This window comes from Dreissena polymorpha, chromosome 16 (assembly GCF_020536995.1).
Source record: "Dreissena polymorpha isolate Duluth1 chromosome 16, UMN_Dpol_1.0, whole genome shotgun sequence".
Classification (NCBI taxonomy): Eukaryota; Metazoa; Mollusca; class Bivalvia; order Myida; family Dreissenidae; genus Dreissena; species Dreissena polymorpha.
Genome location: NC_068370.1, coordinates 5608711 through 5625491, shown reverse-complemented (window position 1 = coordinate 5625491; position 16781 = coordinate 5608711). Strand labels below are relative to the sequence as shown.

The window sequence follows — 16781 nt, the reverse complement described above, 5'->3', positions numbered from 1 at the left end:
CTAAGTAAATGAACACTTATTTCACTGTCTCATCCGTTTCCCTTCGTGTTTTCTAACGTTTTACACCACCGATGCAATCAAATCGTTTAATATCGGGGCGACAATGTCTTTTTCTGGGTTTACAGATTTAATGTCAGGATGGTTAGAAGACACCGTATGTAGTCATTATATGACAACAAAGTGTTGTTTTGAGCCGCTTTCGGTTAAGCCGGCATTCAATTGCGCGCAGACATATGCTTTTTGACGGATTTACAAGTTACAGGAAATCACGCAACAGAATAGACAATAATATATTAACCCAGTCTACAACTTTTCGGTAATTTAAATTAACGAAAAGTGCTGTTAGGTTAGAGACCAACAAATCACGCCACGCTGACGCAGACGTATCGATACGGCCAGATTTTTTTCGTAAATGCGTAAAATGGATATTATTGACGTAATTGTACATCCAGGTTATAAAAATAAATGCGTAAATCTTCATGAAAAAGGCGTATTTACGGCTGTACGGCCCTTATCTGGAGCTCTGACCTTTCTGCTTGAATTCCTATTCTTAATTGTTTGATTCTTGTTTGATTCTTTTAACTTTTAAAAGCAACCCAGGGCTCAACATTAACCTAAAAACCAAATTGCCCTGCTGGGCAAGTACTTAGAAAATCTACTTGCCCTGAACGTAAAGCCATTTGCCCAAACATGAAATATCACATTAGCTGTTAACCTCATATTTTGTAATGAAGATCAAAATGATACACCACAAAACCTTTTTTTTTGCACATTTGATTTAACAAAATGATTACAGCAATTAAAGTCTAAATTAAATGCTTTGTTCTTTTTTGCACTTGCCCTGTCGGACAACTAGATTATAAAATAACTTGCCCGGACCCAACTTTTACTTGCCAGGGGCGATAGGACAACCGTTAATATTGAGCCCTGCAACCATTCTCTGCATACTTATGATATGATCATTTGAATCAAGATTATACTCAGCGATTTTCCTTGTCAAATTGGGAAAAGTACCCGTACCGGTCCACTTGGGAAAAATTGAGTCGTGCAAACCTCAAAATTGGGAAAAATCGAGTCGTGAAATCCTTAAATTGGGAAAATCACGTCGTGAAGTTTGGGTCTTATTATATATTATAAATAACAAAATATTATAAAGAACACATAAAATCAATTACTAGTTGTTTTAATCTCTTATAAAGCAATGTCTCTCTCTTTCATTTTTTTGAAAATTTCAACAATCTTTGATGTTTGATCATCACTCAGTTGCTGGCATCCCTCTCTGCACAGCATCATTAGTGCTGTCAATGTGTCCTGTGATAGACGGTTCCGATTGGTCGTGCAAAGATTGTTTGAAATCTTGAAACCAAAGTGCGTCAGTAAACGGGATCCACTTGCTTGATGATTCATTTTTAGTTTTTTTTGCATAATATTTGCTATTATGGCTCATTTCAAACTACGATAAGGTTACAAACTGACGTAAAAAAGAACGCTGGCTGCCTGACAAAAAAACCGGAAACAGTAACGACTCTATTGATTGAACGCGCTGAATAATAAAACCCGAAATTAATCGAGTGCGTGGTTACACACAACTATACGATTTTCTTTGTTCGCTCGCTGAAAGTTGGGTTTTGTTACGAAACTTTCGATCGTTTTGAGAAAAAATTCGGACGCTGATTGGGATTTTTTCAGATGCCGATTGGGAATTTGGGAATTTTCGCTAAATTGGGAAAGTACCGTTTACCGGTACTTTATAATGAAGGAGGAAAATCGCTGATACTATATCATAAATGGTTCAAACAATTAAAAAATATATTGTTATAGATTCTTTAATTGTTTGACTTCAATCACAGTTTTGTTTTGTGACAATGTCTTTACACCTTTATGTACACAACTGTCAATTGTAACAGTAAAAACTGCTTATATATGAATCCCAATAGTATGCATCAGTGTGTTTTTTCCCAAAATGAAGCTCCATTGGTAATTGTTGGCTAATGAAAATATACTGAAACGTACCTGTGAATTCTTACGCTAAATTTGTCATTGTTGGCTATTTTTTCAAATTAATTATGTTCATATTTATATAAAGATTCTATAAAATGGCCTTTATTTTATCCAAAAAAAAGCATGATGAGGCCGATTTTGTTCAGAGTTTTGTATTCCGCAGTGAAAATGCAAAAGATGGATTTAAGTTTTAACTGTAAGGTTATCAGTAATTAGTAGTCAATATAAATTGCCGCCTTAGTCTTTTGATGATTTTTGCTTTGGCAGACTCTTGGCGTCAATAGTCCACTCTATCTTTTTAATAGCGAGAGTTCCGACACGAATTTCGGTCGCATCACTCATGAATTTAAATACACACATATTTGTGACTATTATGAAAGAACGTTGCCTAAATAGTATTTATTGAGCAAAATATGTCGAAATTTACCTGTTTATAAACTATAATTCGTGTTTGTTTCGTCAAATATAAATCCGTATATAGTAAAGGGTTCTTGTTATCTCCCTTGAACTGGAGGTTAAATTCAACTATGTTTGTAACTGAGTTCAAACAAAAAAATTAAGTGTGCAATATGCGCAAAACAGTAAGAAATGAAATTGGAAATAGTAAGATGAGGCAAAAAAAGAATTATAACTATTATAACTCAAAATATTAGAATCGACAGTAACAAAATACCCCAAAAGTAATAGGTACGAAATAGCTATAGTACGAAATAACAACAACAACAATGCCAAAATGGCTGCCTTAGAGAAAATGATCGCTCCATGTCTATGATTTTAAATGTAATACAATTAATTTTTGTGATCTAAGTTCATATTCGTCAAACAACATGTAGATTTCAGATATATACACTTGTAAATACTGTAATTCCCCTAATAATATTGTATTTATTTTTCGTTATGGTTTTTACAGACCGGAGTTTCAGCGTTCAGATTTATTCTGAACGCGAATTATTTCAGCTACAGTAATTAGGATCTATAATAAAACAATCATACCAATAAAAGGCAATTTTATCAGCCAATCCATTTTTGACATGCCTATCAAGCGCATTGTAGCAGACGTTCGTTTTTGATCCCTGCATCCACTTTATAAATATGGACCCATTTCTCACATCGAAGTTGTACTCAAGAAATTTCCCCGTTGGTGGGGACGCCCAGTGAAATTCGCGAGCGATGTCGCCCCAGAAACCATCTGGATCTTCGACTGAGTGTTTGTACATGTCTCTGTATTGCTCCATACTTTTGACGTGGGCTTCATTTTGCAGAGTTTCTGGTGGAGGAAATATTGCCGGCGAAATGTTGTGATTTTCGGCCATTTTGAACGACGCATGTGCAAGCATTGTAACGAGATTTCTGATTGGTGGAGGGTCTCAGGTCGTTTCGCCCTTAATCCCGTTCGCCCTCTGTCACCCCGGGTCGTTTCGCCCCGGGTCGTTTCGCCCTTACAAGTGGGTTGTTTCGCCCTTATTTAATTCTTATGTAATATTAGGCTTTTGTAAATGATTATTTCGCTCCGAATAGTATTTTTTAACATATATGGAAATTTCAGATTTTTAATACAAATTTGATTATTAATTGCAATTTTAATTTAGTACTTGTTTATCATATATAGGAAATTAAGATTATTTAATTATTACAAATTTGATGTCTGCTTAATTATCCGTTTGATTTTAATTGCAATTAAATAACGGAAACATTATGATTCATTGTGTAACAAACGTTAAGTTTCACGAGTAATTAGTTTGGCAGAGGTATGATGCTTTGATTTGCCAATTAAAATAATTTCGGGACCAATTTAACAATTATCAAACACACTTAGATCGGAAGACGTGTGATCAGATGATTGACTAATTACTAGTACAGAAACATCAAAAGGAGACATTATAAAGGCGTTATATTGTTTTTAAAAACTTTAAGCCAGTTTGCATCTTTTGATCTCAAGATATTCGCCGAAAGTGTATATAAAAAGCAACTTGGCTATGGCATCGTCATTCGTGATTTTATATTTCGACACGTTCTTATGACAGACGAATTGTGTATTTCGTGTGATCAGATAGTGACACCTCGCAAACATGCCATCACATGCGATTTATGTGACAGATGGCAACATCGGACATGTGATACAGGTATGAGATGCTTATATATTTTATTATATTCTGCATGTTGTCGTTGCTGTCCACATTTCACTATTTTCCCTTTCAATATTTAAATGAATATTTCTGTTAATGTCTGCCGTATATAATGTAATCAGGGAAATAGATTGGACTTATTTTGTAAAAATAAAATGACATATATTCCGACTTAACATGTAATTCCGTGCTGAACATTTCCTTGCATTGAAAGCGTAAAGGTGTTCACATTGCTGTCTGCAGTTAATGATATTTACTGTAATAAGCGTTAGGTTTTTACATAATTTGCCCCATCATTACGAGTATGATAGTGTATATCAGGGTCTTCTGTTTAGGTATATCAGCAGGGAGTATCACCAGGCCCGTAAATCACAGCTCGAACTGCATTTTATATGCAGACCGTGCCATCTTCAGACCATCGATCCAGAGCCTTTGGAAGAAACCGGAAATACGGAGCCTAAGCAAGAACCCGAGCCGATGGAAGAAACCGTCTATCCTGAGCACATGGAAGATACTGAGCCCACGGTAGAACCAGTCCATCTAGAGCAGAGGGAAGATACTGAGCCCACGGAAGAACCAGTCCATCTAGAGCAGAGGGAATATCCTGAGCCCACGGAAGAACCAGTCCAGGAAAAGCCGATGCAGGTTGACGCTCACTTCGACATGAGTTTTGACGTAAATCACAGAGTGGCAGATGACCCGGAAGAACCACAAGACACGTGAGTTGCAACAATAAGTTTATTTAATATGATTACCGGTAAACGAATGATCGCCTCGTCCGCTCTTTTTATCAATTAATTTCCTTTCTTCTAAAAAAAAGTTAAGAACGCACGTTCAGTATGCAAATTGTCATACTTTGTTTTCATATAATTTAAGTCCGATAGAGAAATATTTGTTTGCTGTTATATTTCTTTTATTCTTTATTGTGCATTTGTGTATTGATTATTTTATAAATTTACTAGTTGTTTATGTATTAAATATTTCTACAACTTCATAAATTAAGTGCAAATTGAAAAATGTGCTTACAAAATGAGTAGTGCTTCGGTAAACCGGGTCTTAACGCAGTGCGTAAAGCATTTGTCAACTTGCTATATTGTTATCAGAACATAAACGGCACAATTCCTTACATTAAATTTAGCGTTTCTAACATTATACAATAACTAAATAAAATTCACGAAATTGAAATTTTGATTGGATTTTTAGGTCCCTCAATGCAGAACCAGATCTTCCAAACCATATTATGGAAGAAGAGGCATTGACGTACTAAGTGCTGGAAAAGGGCGGTAAACGAGGCGGTAAACTACTGGTGACCAGCAATGGCTATTCTTATGGAGTAAAGGTAACTCACCCTTGATCGGCTGATATTCATGGTGTTAATTTCATGCAGACATCATTATACTTTTAAAACACGAACAGCTTGTATATACAAAGTTAATATTAAAAGACTTTCAGTTCTTATGATAAAAAGATGTGCGAAATATTTCCGCATTCATCATTCTAAATGTACTGTATTTTTTTCGTCTTTTTTTGCGGAAAGCCAACAAGAAGTCTACGTTGTGGACGTGTGGTGTACGGTCAACAAAGATGCGATGCCATGCAACTGTCAGCCAACACGGTGACCATTTCAAACCAGGTCTACAAGATCCCGCGCACCCCGCGGACTTAAGACTGGCCGTCAAAGCAGAGTTATCGGCAGTGGCAGGCCTATTATTTATTTATTTAACAAATATATCGGCAATGGTAGGCCTTTTATTTATTTATTTTAAAAATATGTCGGCAGTGGTAGGCCTATTATTTATTTATTTAAAAAATGGTATGCAAACAGAAACAAGGTGCAATTTCTCATTATGTCACAATGTCCGAATGGTTTTTTACGCTGTTTTATTTCAGCTTCGTTACAATTTTTTTATTTCAGAGCAAGCATCTGATGGAGCTAGATCCGCACCGGCGAGCCATGGAAGTAGTGACTCATGTGATGACCAATCTTATCCCGGAAGAACAGCGGTTCCTGGCCCCAAAACAGAAACTGTTAAAGCGGGCTCTGAACCGTCACCGAGCCAAGAATAGGCATGAGGAACCAACCAATTTAGACTTTGAGGTTTGTATTACAATTAAAGCCGATTAATTAACACACCAATTAACTTTAATAAAATAATTTATTAAAGTACGTTGTATATAACACCTTTAACGCCAGATATATTGCCCGTGAAATATACCGACCGAATTTGTGAAAACGACGTTAATTGTGACAACCGAATATTCAGACAATTAAAAAAAAAAGATATCATCTCTTTGATTTATAAAAAAAAACCTATTGATCATTTTATATCAAATGTATTGCCTTTAATTTCATGATTATTTATTAAGAGTTTGCTGTTAATTCTTTCAGCTTGACACAGACTATCTGTGCTGACTTTTTGCTGGCCGACATCCGAGTGGGAGACCAAAGGCACATTATCTTCGCCACGGAATACCAGCTTAACCTACTTTGCCATGCTAGGCGCTGGTTCATGGACGGTACCTTCAAGGCGAGTTTACACTGAATAATGCATCTAAAATTATCTTCTCAAATTCAACACTTTCTTATATATAGGTATACTAAGTTGTATTATTCGCTCAAGGGGACATATTAAGTTACGTAGCGTGTGTCCGTCTGTGTTAGTTAGGCCAAAACAATATTCTTTTGATTTTCAGGTTGTTAAAGACCCGTTCAAGAAAAGCGGCCAATTGTTGAGTTTTCACGCCTTCATCCAGAAGGATGGGATGAAGAAACAGCTCCCGCTGGTCTTCGCTTTGATGTCCACGAAGACGGAGGCTGACTACGTTGCCGTTCTTACAGCCATCAAAGAAAAACTCAACAATCCTGTCGTTGACAACTTTGTGCTCGACTTTGAGCAAGGTAAATATCAATATTACATAAGTGATTACATATATTTTAATTTATAAGTACTGTTTTCATTGCATTGACATATATCGGTTATCTACTACATATTAATCTCGCAATTAAGTGTTTTAAAAGCTTTATTAATTAACAATACATTATTTTTACAGCTGCTTGGTTGGCTGTACGACGCGTTTTTCCTGGCGTTACTATCAAGGGTTGTGTGTTTCACTGGACACAGGGTGTTTAGCGAAAAGTCCAGGACCTTGGGTTAGTAACCACGTACAGACGGCGACAGGCACTGTACAACTACATGAGGCAGCTGATGGCGTTGCCCTTCCTACCAGCTGCACACATACGGGAGACGTTTGAAGCGTTGAAAGACCAAGCAAACACTCCGCAGCTCGAGGCCCTCGATACATACATGGAGCGTTAGTGGGCCCGGCACGTGCTGTTCCAACCTAAACACTGGTCCATATTTCGGCGTTCAGTTTGGACCAACAATGACGTCGAAGGTAAATAATAGTTTTAAAAAGTGTGTAGCTCACTTATTGAAATTGACTTATCATAAACACGGACATGCTTATATAATGCCTATTTTGTGAAAACTTAAAAAAAACAATCTTGTCCATAACCATTAAGCCTAGGGCTACACAATTTGGTATGTAGTGCCATTGTAAAGTCCTCTACTTAGTATGTTCAAATTATGCCCCAGGGGTCAAATTTGACCCTGCCCTGGGGGCCACAAAATCGATTATATGCTTATATAGTGCCTATTTTGTGAACACTTTAAATAACTTCTTGTCCTTAACCATAGAGCATAGGGCTACCAAATTTGGACATCTAATAGTTTTCTACCAAGTTTGTTCAAATTATGCCCATTGGGTCAAATTTGACCCTGCCCGGGGGGTCACAAAACTGAACATACGCTTATATGGGGCCTATTTTGTGAAAACTTTAAAAAATCTTTTTGTTCATAACCATTGGGCCTAGGGCTACCAAATTTGGTATGTAGTTGCATCTAATAAATCTCTACCAAATTTGTTCAAATAATGCCTCTGGGGTGAACTTTGACCCTGCCCCGGGGGTCACAAAATTGAATAAACGCTTATAAAGCGCCTATTTTGTGAAATCTTAAAAAATCTTCTTGTCGAAAACCATTCGGACTACGGCTACCAAATTTGGTATGCAGTAACATCTTATAGTCCTCTACAGAGTTTAGGTCAAATTTGACCCTGACCCGCGGGTCAAAAAATTGAACATTATATACGCTTATATCTTGCTTATTTTGTGAAAACTGTTAACATATTCTTATCCTTAACTCTAGGACCTAGGGCTACCACATTTTGTATGTAGTGAGGTATAGTAGTCCTCTACAAAGTTGGCCCAAATTATGCCCCTGGGGTTAAATTTGACCAAGCCCAGGGGGTCACAAAAGTGTTCATGTGCTTAAATAGGGCCTATATTTAAGTATTTGCACATGCCGAGAATATTTGTTTCAGCCTTTTTTTCAGCAGTGGAGCGATACAGGGCCATCGTGGCCCTCTTGTTTATAAGAATATGTCAAAATGGGCAAAAGTCAGGGACAATACTGTCTAAATGCCCTTTTAACAACTCTGGTGACATGCGGCTGTAGTATATTTTCTCTGTAAATTTACAGCGAAACACATAATGTCATCATCATAGATGTATTGCTTACATGTATATAAATATGTTACGAGGTCTTACCCGGTATTTATATAAATTAACCTGGATATTTATGAAAAACACCATCTCCCTGTAAAGTGTAAAGAGACAAGGCATTTGTCCACCAGTAACATTATGATCAGTACCGGTAAATTGCAAGCAACGAACATGAAAAATTCAGTTCCCAATTCATCGAGTTTTTAAAAAGTTCAAATTTGCTTAAGTAATAATGCATCAATTATGATTCTAAAGAAAAAGAGTAATCATTTATGCCTTAACTGTTCTGCTGTCCAGAAGCAAGGACGGCATACACAAGCTTTACAACATTTTTAGTTTTAGTTACTTAACAATCTAAAATGAATGTCCATTCTAAGTTTGCTGTCGTATTCTTCCCTCAAATCATACATGTTTCTTGCATAATTGAATTTTCATGTCCATGGATCACAATGTATATAGAAACATTATTTTGAATTATGTTTCACAGTTATATATTTAATATTAAGTTAATTTTGGGACACAATAAAGCAAATATTAACATTCGTCTCGAAATGAATCATCCTCTGAAGCCCCCGATGGGATTCAAACCCATACCTCTTTCCTCTGGAGAGGAAAGTATTCTATCTTAAAATACAAGGGCATGTGAGAGCAAAAGCAATTTCAAAGGGACGTTTTCACAGATTAGACATGTATTGAAGTTTGTTATTAAATACTTTAATTGATAAGTAATCATTTGAGCAAAATACCTCCATTAAAAAACAATAAAATTTAAAAAAAAAGAAAGGAAGTCTTCCTTAACTGGGCTCGATCCACTGACCCCTGTAGTAAAAGCTTAAACCAATGGGCCATCAGTGCTCCCATATAGTCAGTGGTTTATTTTATACTTTATATAAGCAATCCTTGTAATGTCACAAAATCTAACTATAACATAAGAACTCCCCAAATTATTTTTTTCATTATAGACTCTATGCTATATTGATAAATGCAAGATGGATCTAAAAAGCTGCAATAAAAAAAACAAGAATAAAATTGAATTAAAATATAAAAGTAACCCGCAAATGGGCTCGAACCATTGACCCCATGGAGTAAAAGTCTACCGTTTAGACCACTCGGCCATCCATGCTCATACAATGAGTGATGTGTTTCATACTTTATCAAGTTTATGTAAGCAATCCTCGTATCTCACAAAACATAACGAAAACAGTCGATTTAATTTTTAAATTTACTTGATGTCAATACTATAAGTACAAGTGATACCGCGAGTCAAGTGATGTTGAGTATACTCCTATCAGTATGTCAGTAATGGCATCTTTAAATTTTAACAAGTTTTTAAGTACGTTGTGGGAATTCAGTATATATATAGCCATATAAGGAAAAATGCCCCGCCCCTTGGCAGCCATGTTTTTCAAGCCAAGGTTACCATTTTTGAACTCATCCAAGACAACATTGGGACAAATCATCTGAGCAAGTTTCATGAAGATCGGAAAATAAATGTGGCCTCTAGAGTGTTAACAAGGTTTTTCTATAGCCATATAAGGAAAAATTCCCCGCCCACTGGCGGCCATGTTTTTCAATCAACCGACATCATTTTCGAACTCGTCCAAGATATCATTGGGATGAATCTTCTGACCAAGTTTCACGAGGATCGGACAATAAATGTGGCCTCTAGAGTGTTAACAAGATTTACTATAGCCATATAAAGAAAAAATGCCCCGCCCCTTGGCAGCCATATTTTTCAAGCAAACGTAACCATTTTCAAACTCATCCAAGATATCATTGAGACCAATTTTACGACCAAATTTCATGAAGATTGGACAATAAATGTGGCCTCTAGAGAGTTAACAAGTCAAATGTTGACGCCGCACAACGCACGACGGACGACGGACAAAAGACGATAACAAAAGCTCACCGTGAGCACGTTGTGCTCAGGTGAGCTAAAAAAATAAAAACATGTGCACTTGGAGACTTTTCTAACGCATCACTTAATCATATCAATATAGCTTCCTTATTTTAAACGGCTTGTGTTGAAATTTGGACCAAGAATAATTCGAAACAAATTTGATGAATTCCTGAAAATTTAATTGAAATGGAAAATCAACAAAATATAAAACTTAAAAAAAATAAAAATGTCACTTCAAAAGTCAAATTCGCAAACTCGTACATCGTTAAATAATAACAATGTGAAAAGTAAAACGCATAAACACGTCTTAATAACTGACCAGCTAGCAATTTGCCGATTGAGCCTGTAACATAACGGTATATAAACTTAAGTACATATAGATTTAATAATAGGGAAATATTTTAATAATATGTTTGAGTTTTTAACGTTGCTGTATGTTGCGGGTATTTAGGAATTAACATTACAGATGTCAGTCCGGAAGGGACATGTAATGAAGTTTGAAAAAATTGATTATGGAAGTATGGTTTCATTTCTCCAATGTAGTTCAATTATCGGGAACATTCGGCTCGTATATAACAAGCCCCAATTCAGATATGGTATATAATGAAATTTAAATAATTGAAATATCCAATTTCCCAATGTACATAACAAATGTAAGTTCGGATTGAGTGTGTATCTTATGGGTATCGGGGTTTACGTAATCGATTATAGGAGTGTTAGGTTTCACACTACTAATGTGGTTTGTCCATAGAGAGCATCTGTTTGTATGATCAAGTATGCAAATGAAATGAGGTCTCCTGTTCCCAAAGTGATAATTGTATATTGCACTCTTCTGCTGTGACATGTGGTAGGTGTATAAGCGATCCATCCAATCAACAAGGGTTATTCGAAGGGGTGGGTTTAGAAAATCGGGGTAAGAGAACAGTTAACCAACCAAGAATGAGAAAGGAAATATCTTAATTTTATGTTTATGTACCTTGGAATAAAATGCTGTGCTTTGTTGTAAGAAGGGATTCTAGAGTCCTAGCTTGACAATCGAGTAGAGCAGTCACGCTGTCTTGACGTGGCGGCCAATTGGCCGCCGCGCTGTAAAATTGTACTTCATGAACATTAGAAGCGTTGTGTTAGAAATTATTCAACAGAAATAAATCTCGATGAAAACAGAAATGAACTTTGTTTGTTACTGTGTGTTATCCACGAACGATACATAATTACGTGACAAGCCGTTTCGCTCCTGAATATTCATACGAGCCATATTGTTTTTCTTTAATTAATGTTATGTTTTTCTTGTGTTAAAAACTTACCTAGAATCATGAAATTGAAATTAAATTGGGAAAACGTGTATATCGCCTTTTACTACACTTGGTGATTTTTTCTAACGCAACAGTTTTAAAACTTACATATCTCAGTAATGAGTAAATATTTTTATTTAAAATTGCACATGTGATTATTTGACTACAATATGTGTAAGCTAAGGATAAAATCATTCATCCTTGACGTTCGGACGATTTAACTAGCAAGATGGAAAGGTAGCATGTAAAGTGCAAAGTGCGCGCATTGCGCTCCTGTATATTCCTACGAGCTATATTGTTTTGTAAATTAATTTTATGTTTTCCTTATGTAAGAGTATACAAATAAGTTTGACTTATTTCAGCATATTTAGAGCATTCAAAAAGTTCATGATATTCATCCTCTATCATTACGGATTCATTTTCCGATTGACAATGTGCACATATTCTAAGATTTCTAGGTATTCCTAATCGTCTACCTAACTCTATTTGAAACCTATGGCTCGAACAACAAAATCTCGCCAACGCTTGCATGCAATGAAATTGCATTTCAATGTCTAAATATCGTTCCGTGTTTAACAAACTTTTAAATTGCCTGTAAGTATCACATCTAGAAGAGTCATATATGTTTTCGTGGCAGGTTTGAGTCGCACAATCAGTCAGATGTTGTTTGAAATGGAGCATGAATAAATCAATATCACCAACATCCTGTGAGACCCAAAAATAAAGCCGAACCCATATTTAAAAAGAAGCTCTTTTACATCTGTAGCCCAATTTCGCCTCCCAATATCATCTTATGACGTTAGCATTTTATAACAGTTTTTGGATATCTTCTATCAGGCATGTGGAGAAGTTTACACCAGTTTTGAATACATCGAGGTCAAGACCCTTAGTACCTTGCCCTGGATTCCTTTACGCATAAAGCATGTGAACAATTTATGATGCACCAAGGAATCGAATACCTTTAAGAAATCCACATATAACACATAGAATTTACCCCCTGCCTTAAAAATATACATTTTGCACCAACCTCTGTAAAATAAACATATTATCGGTAACCGAATATTCTGCTCTAAACCCAGCTTAAGCCTCATCAATTATATCTAATTCATTCGCAAACCTGATAAATCTATCATTTATGATGCCTGCAAATATCTTGTACTAACGTCAACTAGAGATATACCTCGGTAATTTGAAGGATCACTTCGCGAACCCGATTTATATAGGGGTACGATTATACTCTCACACCCTGCATCAGGAAAGCTTCCAGAATATAAACTCTTATTGAAAAGTACATTTAAAATAGGGGTTATAACGTGTTTGGTACTAAAGGGGCATTTTCACAGATTTTTGCATGTTTTGGAGTTTATCATTAAATGCTTTATATTGGTAATTGTAAACATTTGAAATAAAAAGCTCCAGTGAAAAAAAACAATAATATAATACAATTTAAAAAAAGAAAAGAAAAGTAACCCTCAACTGGGCTCGAAACACTGACCCCTGGAGTCCTGGAGTAAAAGTATAAACCATTTAGACTACTCAGCCATCCGCGCCCACGCAATGTACAAAGTATTTTATACTTTATATAAGCAATAATCGTAGTTTCACAAAATATAACGACAACAACAGAACTCTCCAAATTATTTAATCGTTACGCGTTGCAACGCGATAAAGCTTTCAGGTTTTTAAATCTTCAAAAGTTGCATATATTGGCAATTTAGAACATGGTAAATGTTCAGTATTACTGTGTCCTGATAAATATCATAACTTAAACGAAGATTTGCGAATTTGAAACAACTTTTTTTAAATTGTGTCAATTTACCAAAACGTGAAAATGCACCTTAAATTCCGCCCCGATCCTGTCTTTACCTTGGGATTTTCCGCGCTTCAGCTTACTGACACTTGTTTTTATTTCGTCGTCGGTAATTGGCGAATTTAATGTATAATCGGCATGGTCGTTATTATTTACATTTGAATATATATCAAAATTATGTACTGGATTCTCTGATTCTTTAAATAGCAAAGATCGAAAGTATCTTATCCACCCCTTTGGATTGATAGATGCATGAATTGTTGCTGTACACCTATTTCTTTTAATATTTCTTTAACTATTATAGTTTTGGCCCTTATGATGTATTGTCGTACAATTTAATATTAATTTATAATTTAATTTTGAGACGGTCGTATAATAAATGAGTAAAAAACACTGACAAAATCTTGTTTTAAAATTTAAAAAAGGCTATAATTAATTTCTCTATAAAAATGTTAAGCGAAGTGACTTTGGTATTGCTGAACTATACATATTGGAATCCAGTTCGCCTGGAATGAATTAGTAGATTATTGCATCAGTGGTTAGACGAGATATTTCAGTAAATTACTCCCATGCGTCGTTCTAGCGGACAAAACAATGTTGCAGGTACTCAGAATGTCTGCGATTTAAAAGAGGATTGTTAGCCTTGCATCATATCCGTGTCCCACCCATCCAAGAATCCATTTTACTGACACAACTGGATATTAAGTAGAACATAATGGTAGTTAGATTTTGGTTGGTGTATGTTAAATTCCTGGCAAATATAAAGAATATGAAGTATAAATTCAAAGTAACCATAAGTGTAGTGTAACCCCCTAATGGTACGGTTTAGTTTTGTTTACCCACAAAGCATCTGCATATTTTGACATGGCGCCGACAGCAGAGGTTCGTATCAAATTATTTTAATTATTGGATAATTTTGTGTTCATTAACGTCAATGGGAGTGTTAGTTTTCTTTGAACGACGCTTAATTAAGTATGTATTGATGTTACTAAACTCAAATTTATGGCTGTATACCTTAAAAATATGCGGTAGTTAGGCACGCCATCATGATTCCAACATTAGCATTTCGTCGTTTTCGTGGGGACATGATTGAGGTGTATGGTAGACGAACTAGTTATCGAACACCTAAGAAATTACGTTAAATTACCTTAAAAATGCAAACACTTAAAATGACAAAAACATTTTGTTTGAACAAATGACTAACAGTTCAATCATTGAATGATTTATCTGTAAAGTTTTCCAGCAAACTACCTTAAAAAATTCATAACAATGATTCCCTGATTATTGTCACCTCTAGCAGACAAAACAAAATGGCGGCCGATGTAAACATGACCTATAACCCGACACTTTATTAATACTACTCCAGTATATACAAAGTCACAGGACTATCACGTGACCCGGACTCAGCGAAAAAATCTGCGTTTGCTGCAATCAAAATTGCAAACGGAAATATGCTTTTTGGTTTGTAAATGCACGTTTTGATAAATGCATTCAAAAAGTAATAGCATAAAACACACAAAACGGTGTAAATAACAACAAATGCATTCCTTTAACCTGTTTTCGGCGCATTTGTTTCAAGCTAAGTAGGTCATGGACTTCATGTGCCACCATTTGTTTATCAATGTGACGTCATGGGCACTTTTGCGCATGTGCATACACAACCAAAACAAAACGTCCGATAATAGGTGCTGTTCGATAACAGGTACTTACACGATATAAGCTGTTACATGGCAAAGAAGATATTGAGTACACTAAGTTTTTTTTATCTAAATCCTTATACAACAAGAGGACACTCACTTAAACTTAAGAAAAAGTCTTTTAAGAAAGGTGTCAGGAAACACTTCTTCTCTCAGAGGGTAATCACACCATGGAACCTTTTAATAGATGAAATCGTCACTGCACCGTCACTGAATACTTTTAAAAACCGATTGGACATATTTATGAAAGACCAATTTTACACAGTTATACTGGATAGAACCTGGGTCCCTGACCATGAGGGGGCTATTAGAGGCTGAGCCAGCCTGCGGCCCTAACCGGATATGTATGTATATGTATGACCATTGCCATGTTGTTAAGACAGTCTAATGAGTCTTAAGCCAAGAAGACACAAAATGTTGGGCTTTACTAAAGTTGTCATTAATATGATCATATGTGTAGTTAGTTACAAGCCTCGATTATCATCCAGATCCTCCTGTGTGCTGGGAGTTGCTATTCCTAAAGGTATTTTTCATGTAAACAGGGCTCGAAATTAACACTCGCACACTCGCAAAATGCGAGTAAAAAATACCGAATGCGAGTCAAGTTTTAAGCCACTAGTATTTTTTTGCAAGTAAATAGTGAAAAGAAATGAGTAGGTATAATGCTGCTCGACACATGATCACTAAATCTTAGGTCAATTTATAGAACGCCCAAGAACCCTTATGCGTAAGCGCGCACCTTGTATGTAGACTGGTATATACAGACACGCGGATGGTATTGGTACAAAGGAAGTGAAACAGTCGACTATTCACACATGTTCATTGAAGCGAAAAATAACTTGTCACTTTATTCCCACAGACGGAAATAACACAAAATATACATAATACAAAAGATAAAGCAAAGTTAACCGTTTAGTTAGAAAAAACAGATTTTAAATCCTTCTATGAAAACAGTGAATCAGTGGAAAAAATAACTTAAAATAAGACTAAAACTTGTTATAGATGAAGATGGTCAATCAACCTAATGTGGGCCCTTGTGGTACAAGGAACTGATATCTTTGTATGGTTGCAGAAATAAAATGTGTATACATGTTAAGTACTTTTATTTTGTTTAAATAGAACTAAACTAAAAACCAAGGGTTTTTTATGTTTCCATCAAAATTTGCGAGAATGTTTTTGATTTTGCGAGTTGGTATTAAAGCTGCTCTCAATTTTTTGCAAGTAGAAAAAAAAGTTAAATTCGAGCCCTGTGTAAACACTTAAATCAGAAAAATGACTCAAACCCGGTCAAGTCGCGGGTCTGGTTCATTAGCGCCCTCTGGATTTTGTTTATTAACAATCCTGCGTTACCTACTTGTCAAATCTGACAGAAAACATGTCTCCCTACAGAT

At 35.7% G+C, this 16781-nt stretch overlaps 3 protein-coding genes and 1 pseudogene across 7 annotated transcripts in view; 3 read left to right on the top strand and 1 right to left on the bottom strand.

The window, feature by feature from the left end:
• Positions 1-3357, bottom strand: part of LOC127861662 (acetyl-coenzyme A synthetase, cytoplasmic-like) — a 47265-nt gene extending 43908 nt beyond the window's left edge. For all 4 annotated transcript variants that reach the window (XR_008040315.1, XR_008040314.1, XR_008040316.1 and 1 more), the window contains exon 1: positions 2995-3357. Coding sequence is in view for 1 of the 4 variants with exons in the window: in XM_052400350.1 (XP_052256310.1) it covers positions 2995-3338 (344 nt within the window). In the remaining 3 variants the exon portion in view is untranslated. The remainder of the gene's footprint in view (positions 1-2994) is intronic.
• A 297-nt stretch (positions 3358-3654) lies between these two features.
• LOC127862854 (110 kDa antigen-like) lies at positions 3655-6642 on the top strand. Of its 2 annotated transcripts, XR_008040820.1 has the most exons (5): positions 3655-4124; positions 4463-4846; positions 5331-5466; positions 5665-6225; positions 6517-6642. XR_008040820.1 is itself a non-coding variant. In XM_052402110.1 (4 exons), exons 1-2 carry the CDS (start codon positions 4374-4376, stop codon positions 5392-5394), a joined length of 537 nt encoding a protein of 178 aa, XP_052258070.1. In that variant the 5' UTR covers positions 4254-4373; the 3' UTR covers positions 5395-5466; positions 5665-6225; positions 6517-6642. The 2 variants fall into 2 exon arrangements, 1 of the variants encoding a protein (XP_052258070.1); XM_052402110.1 differs by lacking the exon at positions 3655-4124 and having other exon boundaries at positions 4254-4846.
• A 31-nt stretch (positions 6643-6673) lies between these two features.
• LOC127862764 (uncharacterized) lies at positions 6674-7531 on the top strand (annotated as a pseudogene).
• A 6963-nt stretch (positions 7532-14494) lies between these two features.
• LOC127862901 (intraflagellar transport protein 52 homolog) overlaps positions 14495-16781 on the top strand; it is a 38051-nt gene continuing 35764 nt past the window's right edge. Inside the window, exon 1 of the mRNA XM_052402175.1 lies at positions 14495-14575. Within this exon, the coding sequence (XP_052258135.1) occupies positions 14558-14575 (18 nt within the window). The 5' untranslated portion in view covers positions 14495-14557. The remainder of the gene's footprint in view (positions 14576-16781) is intronic.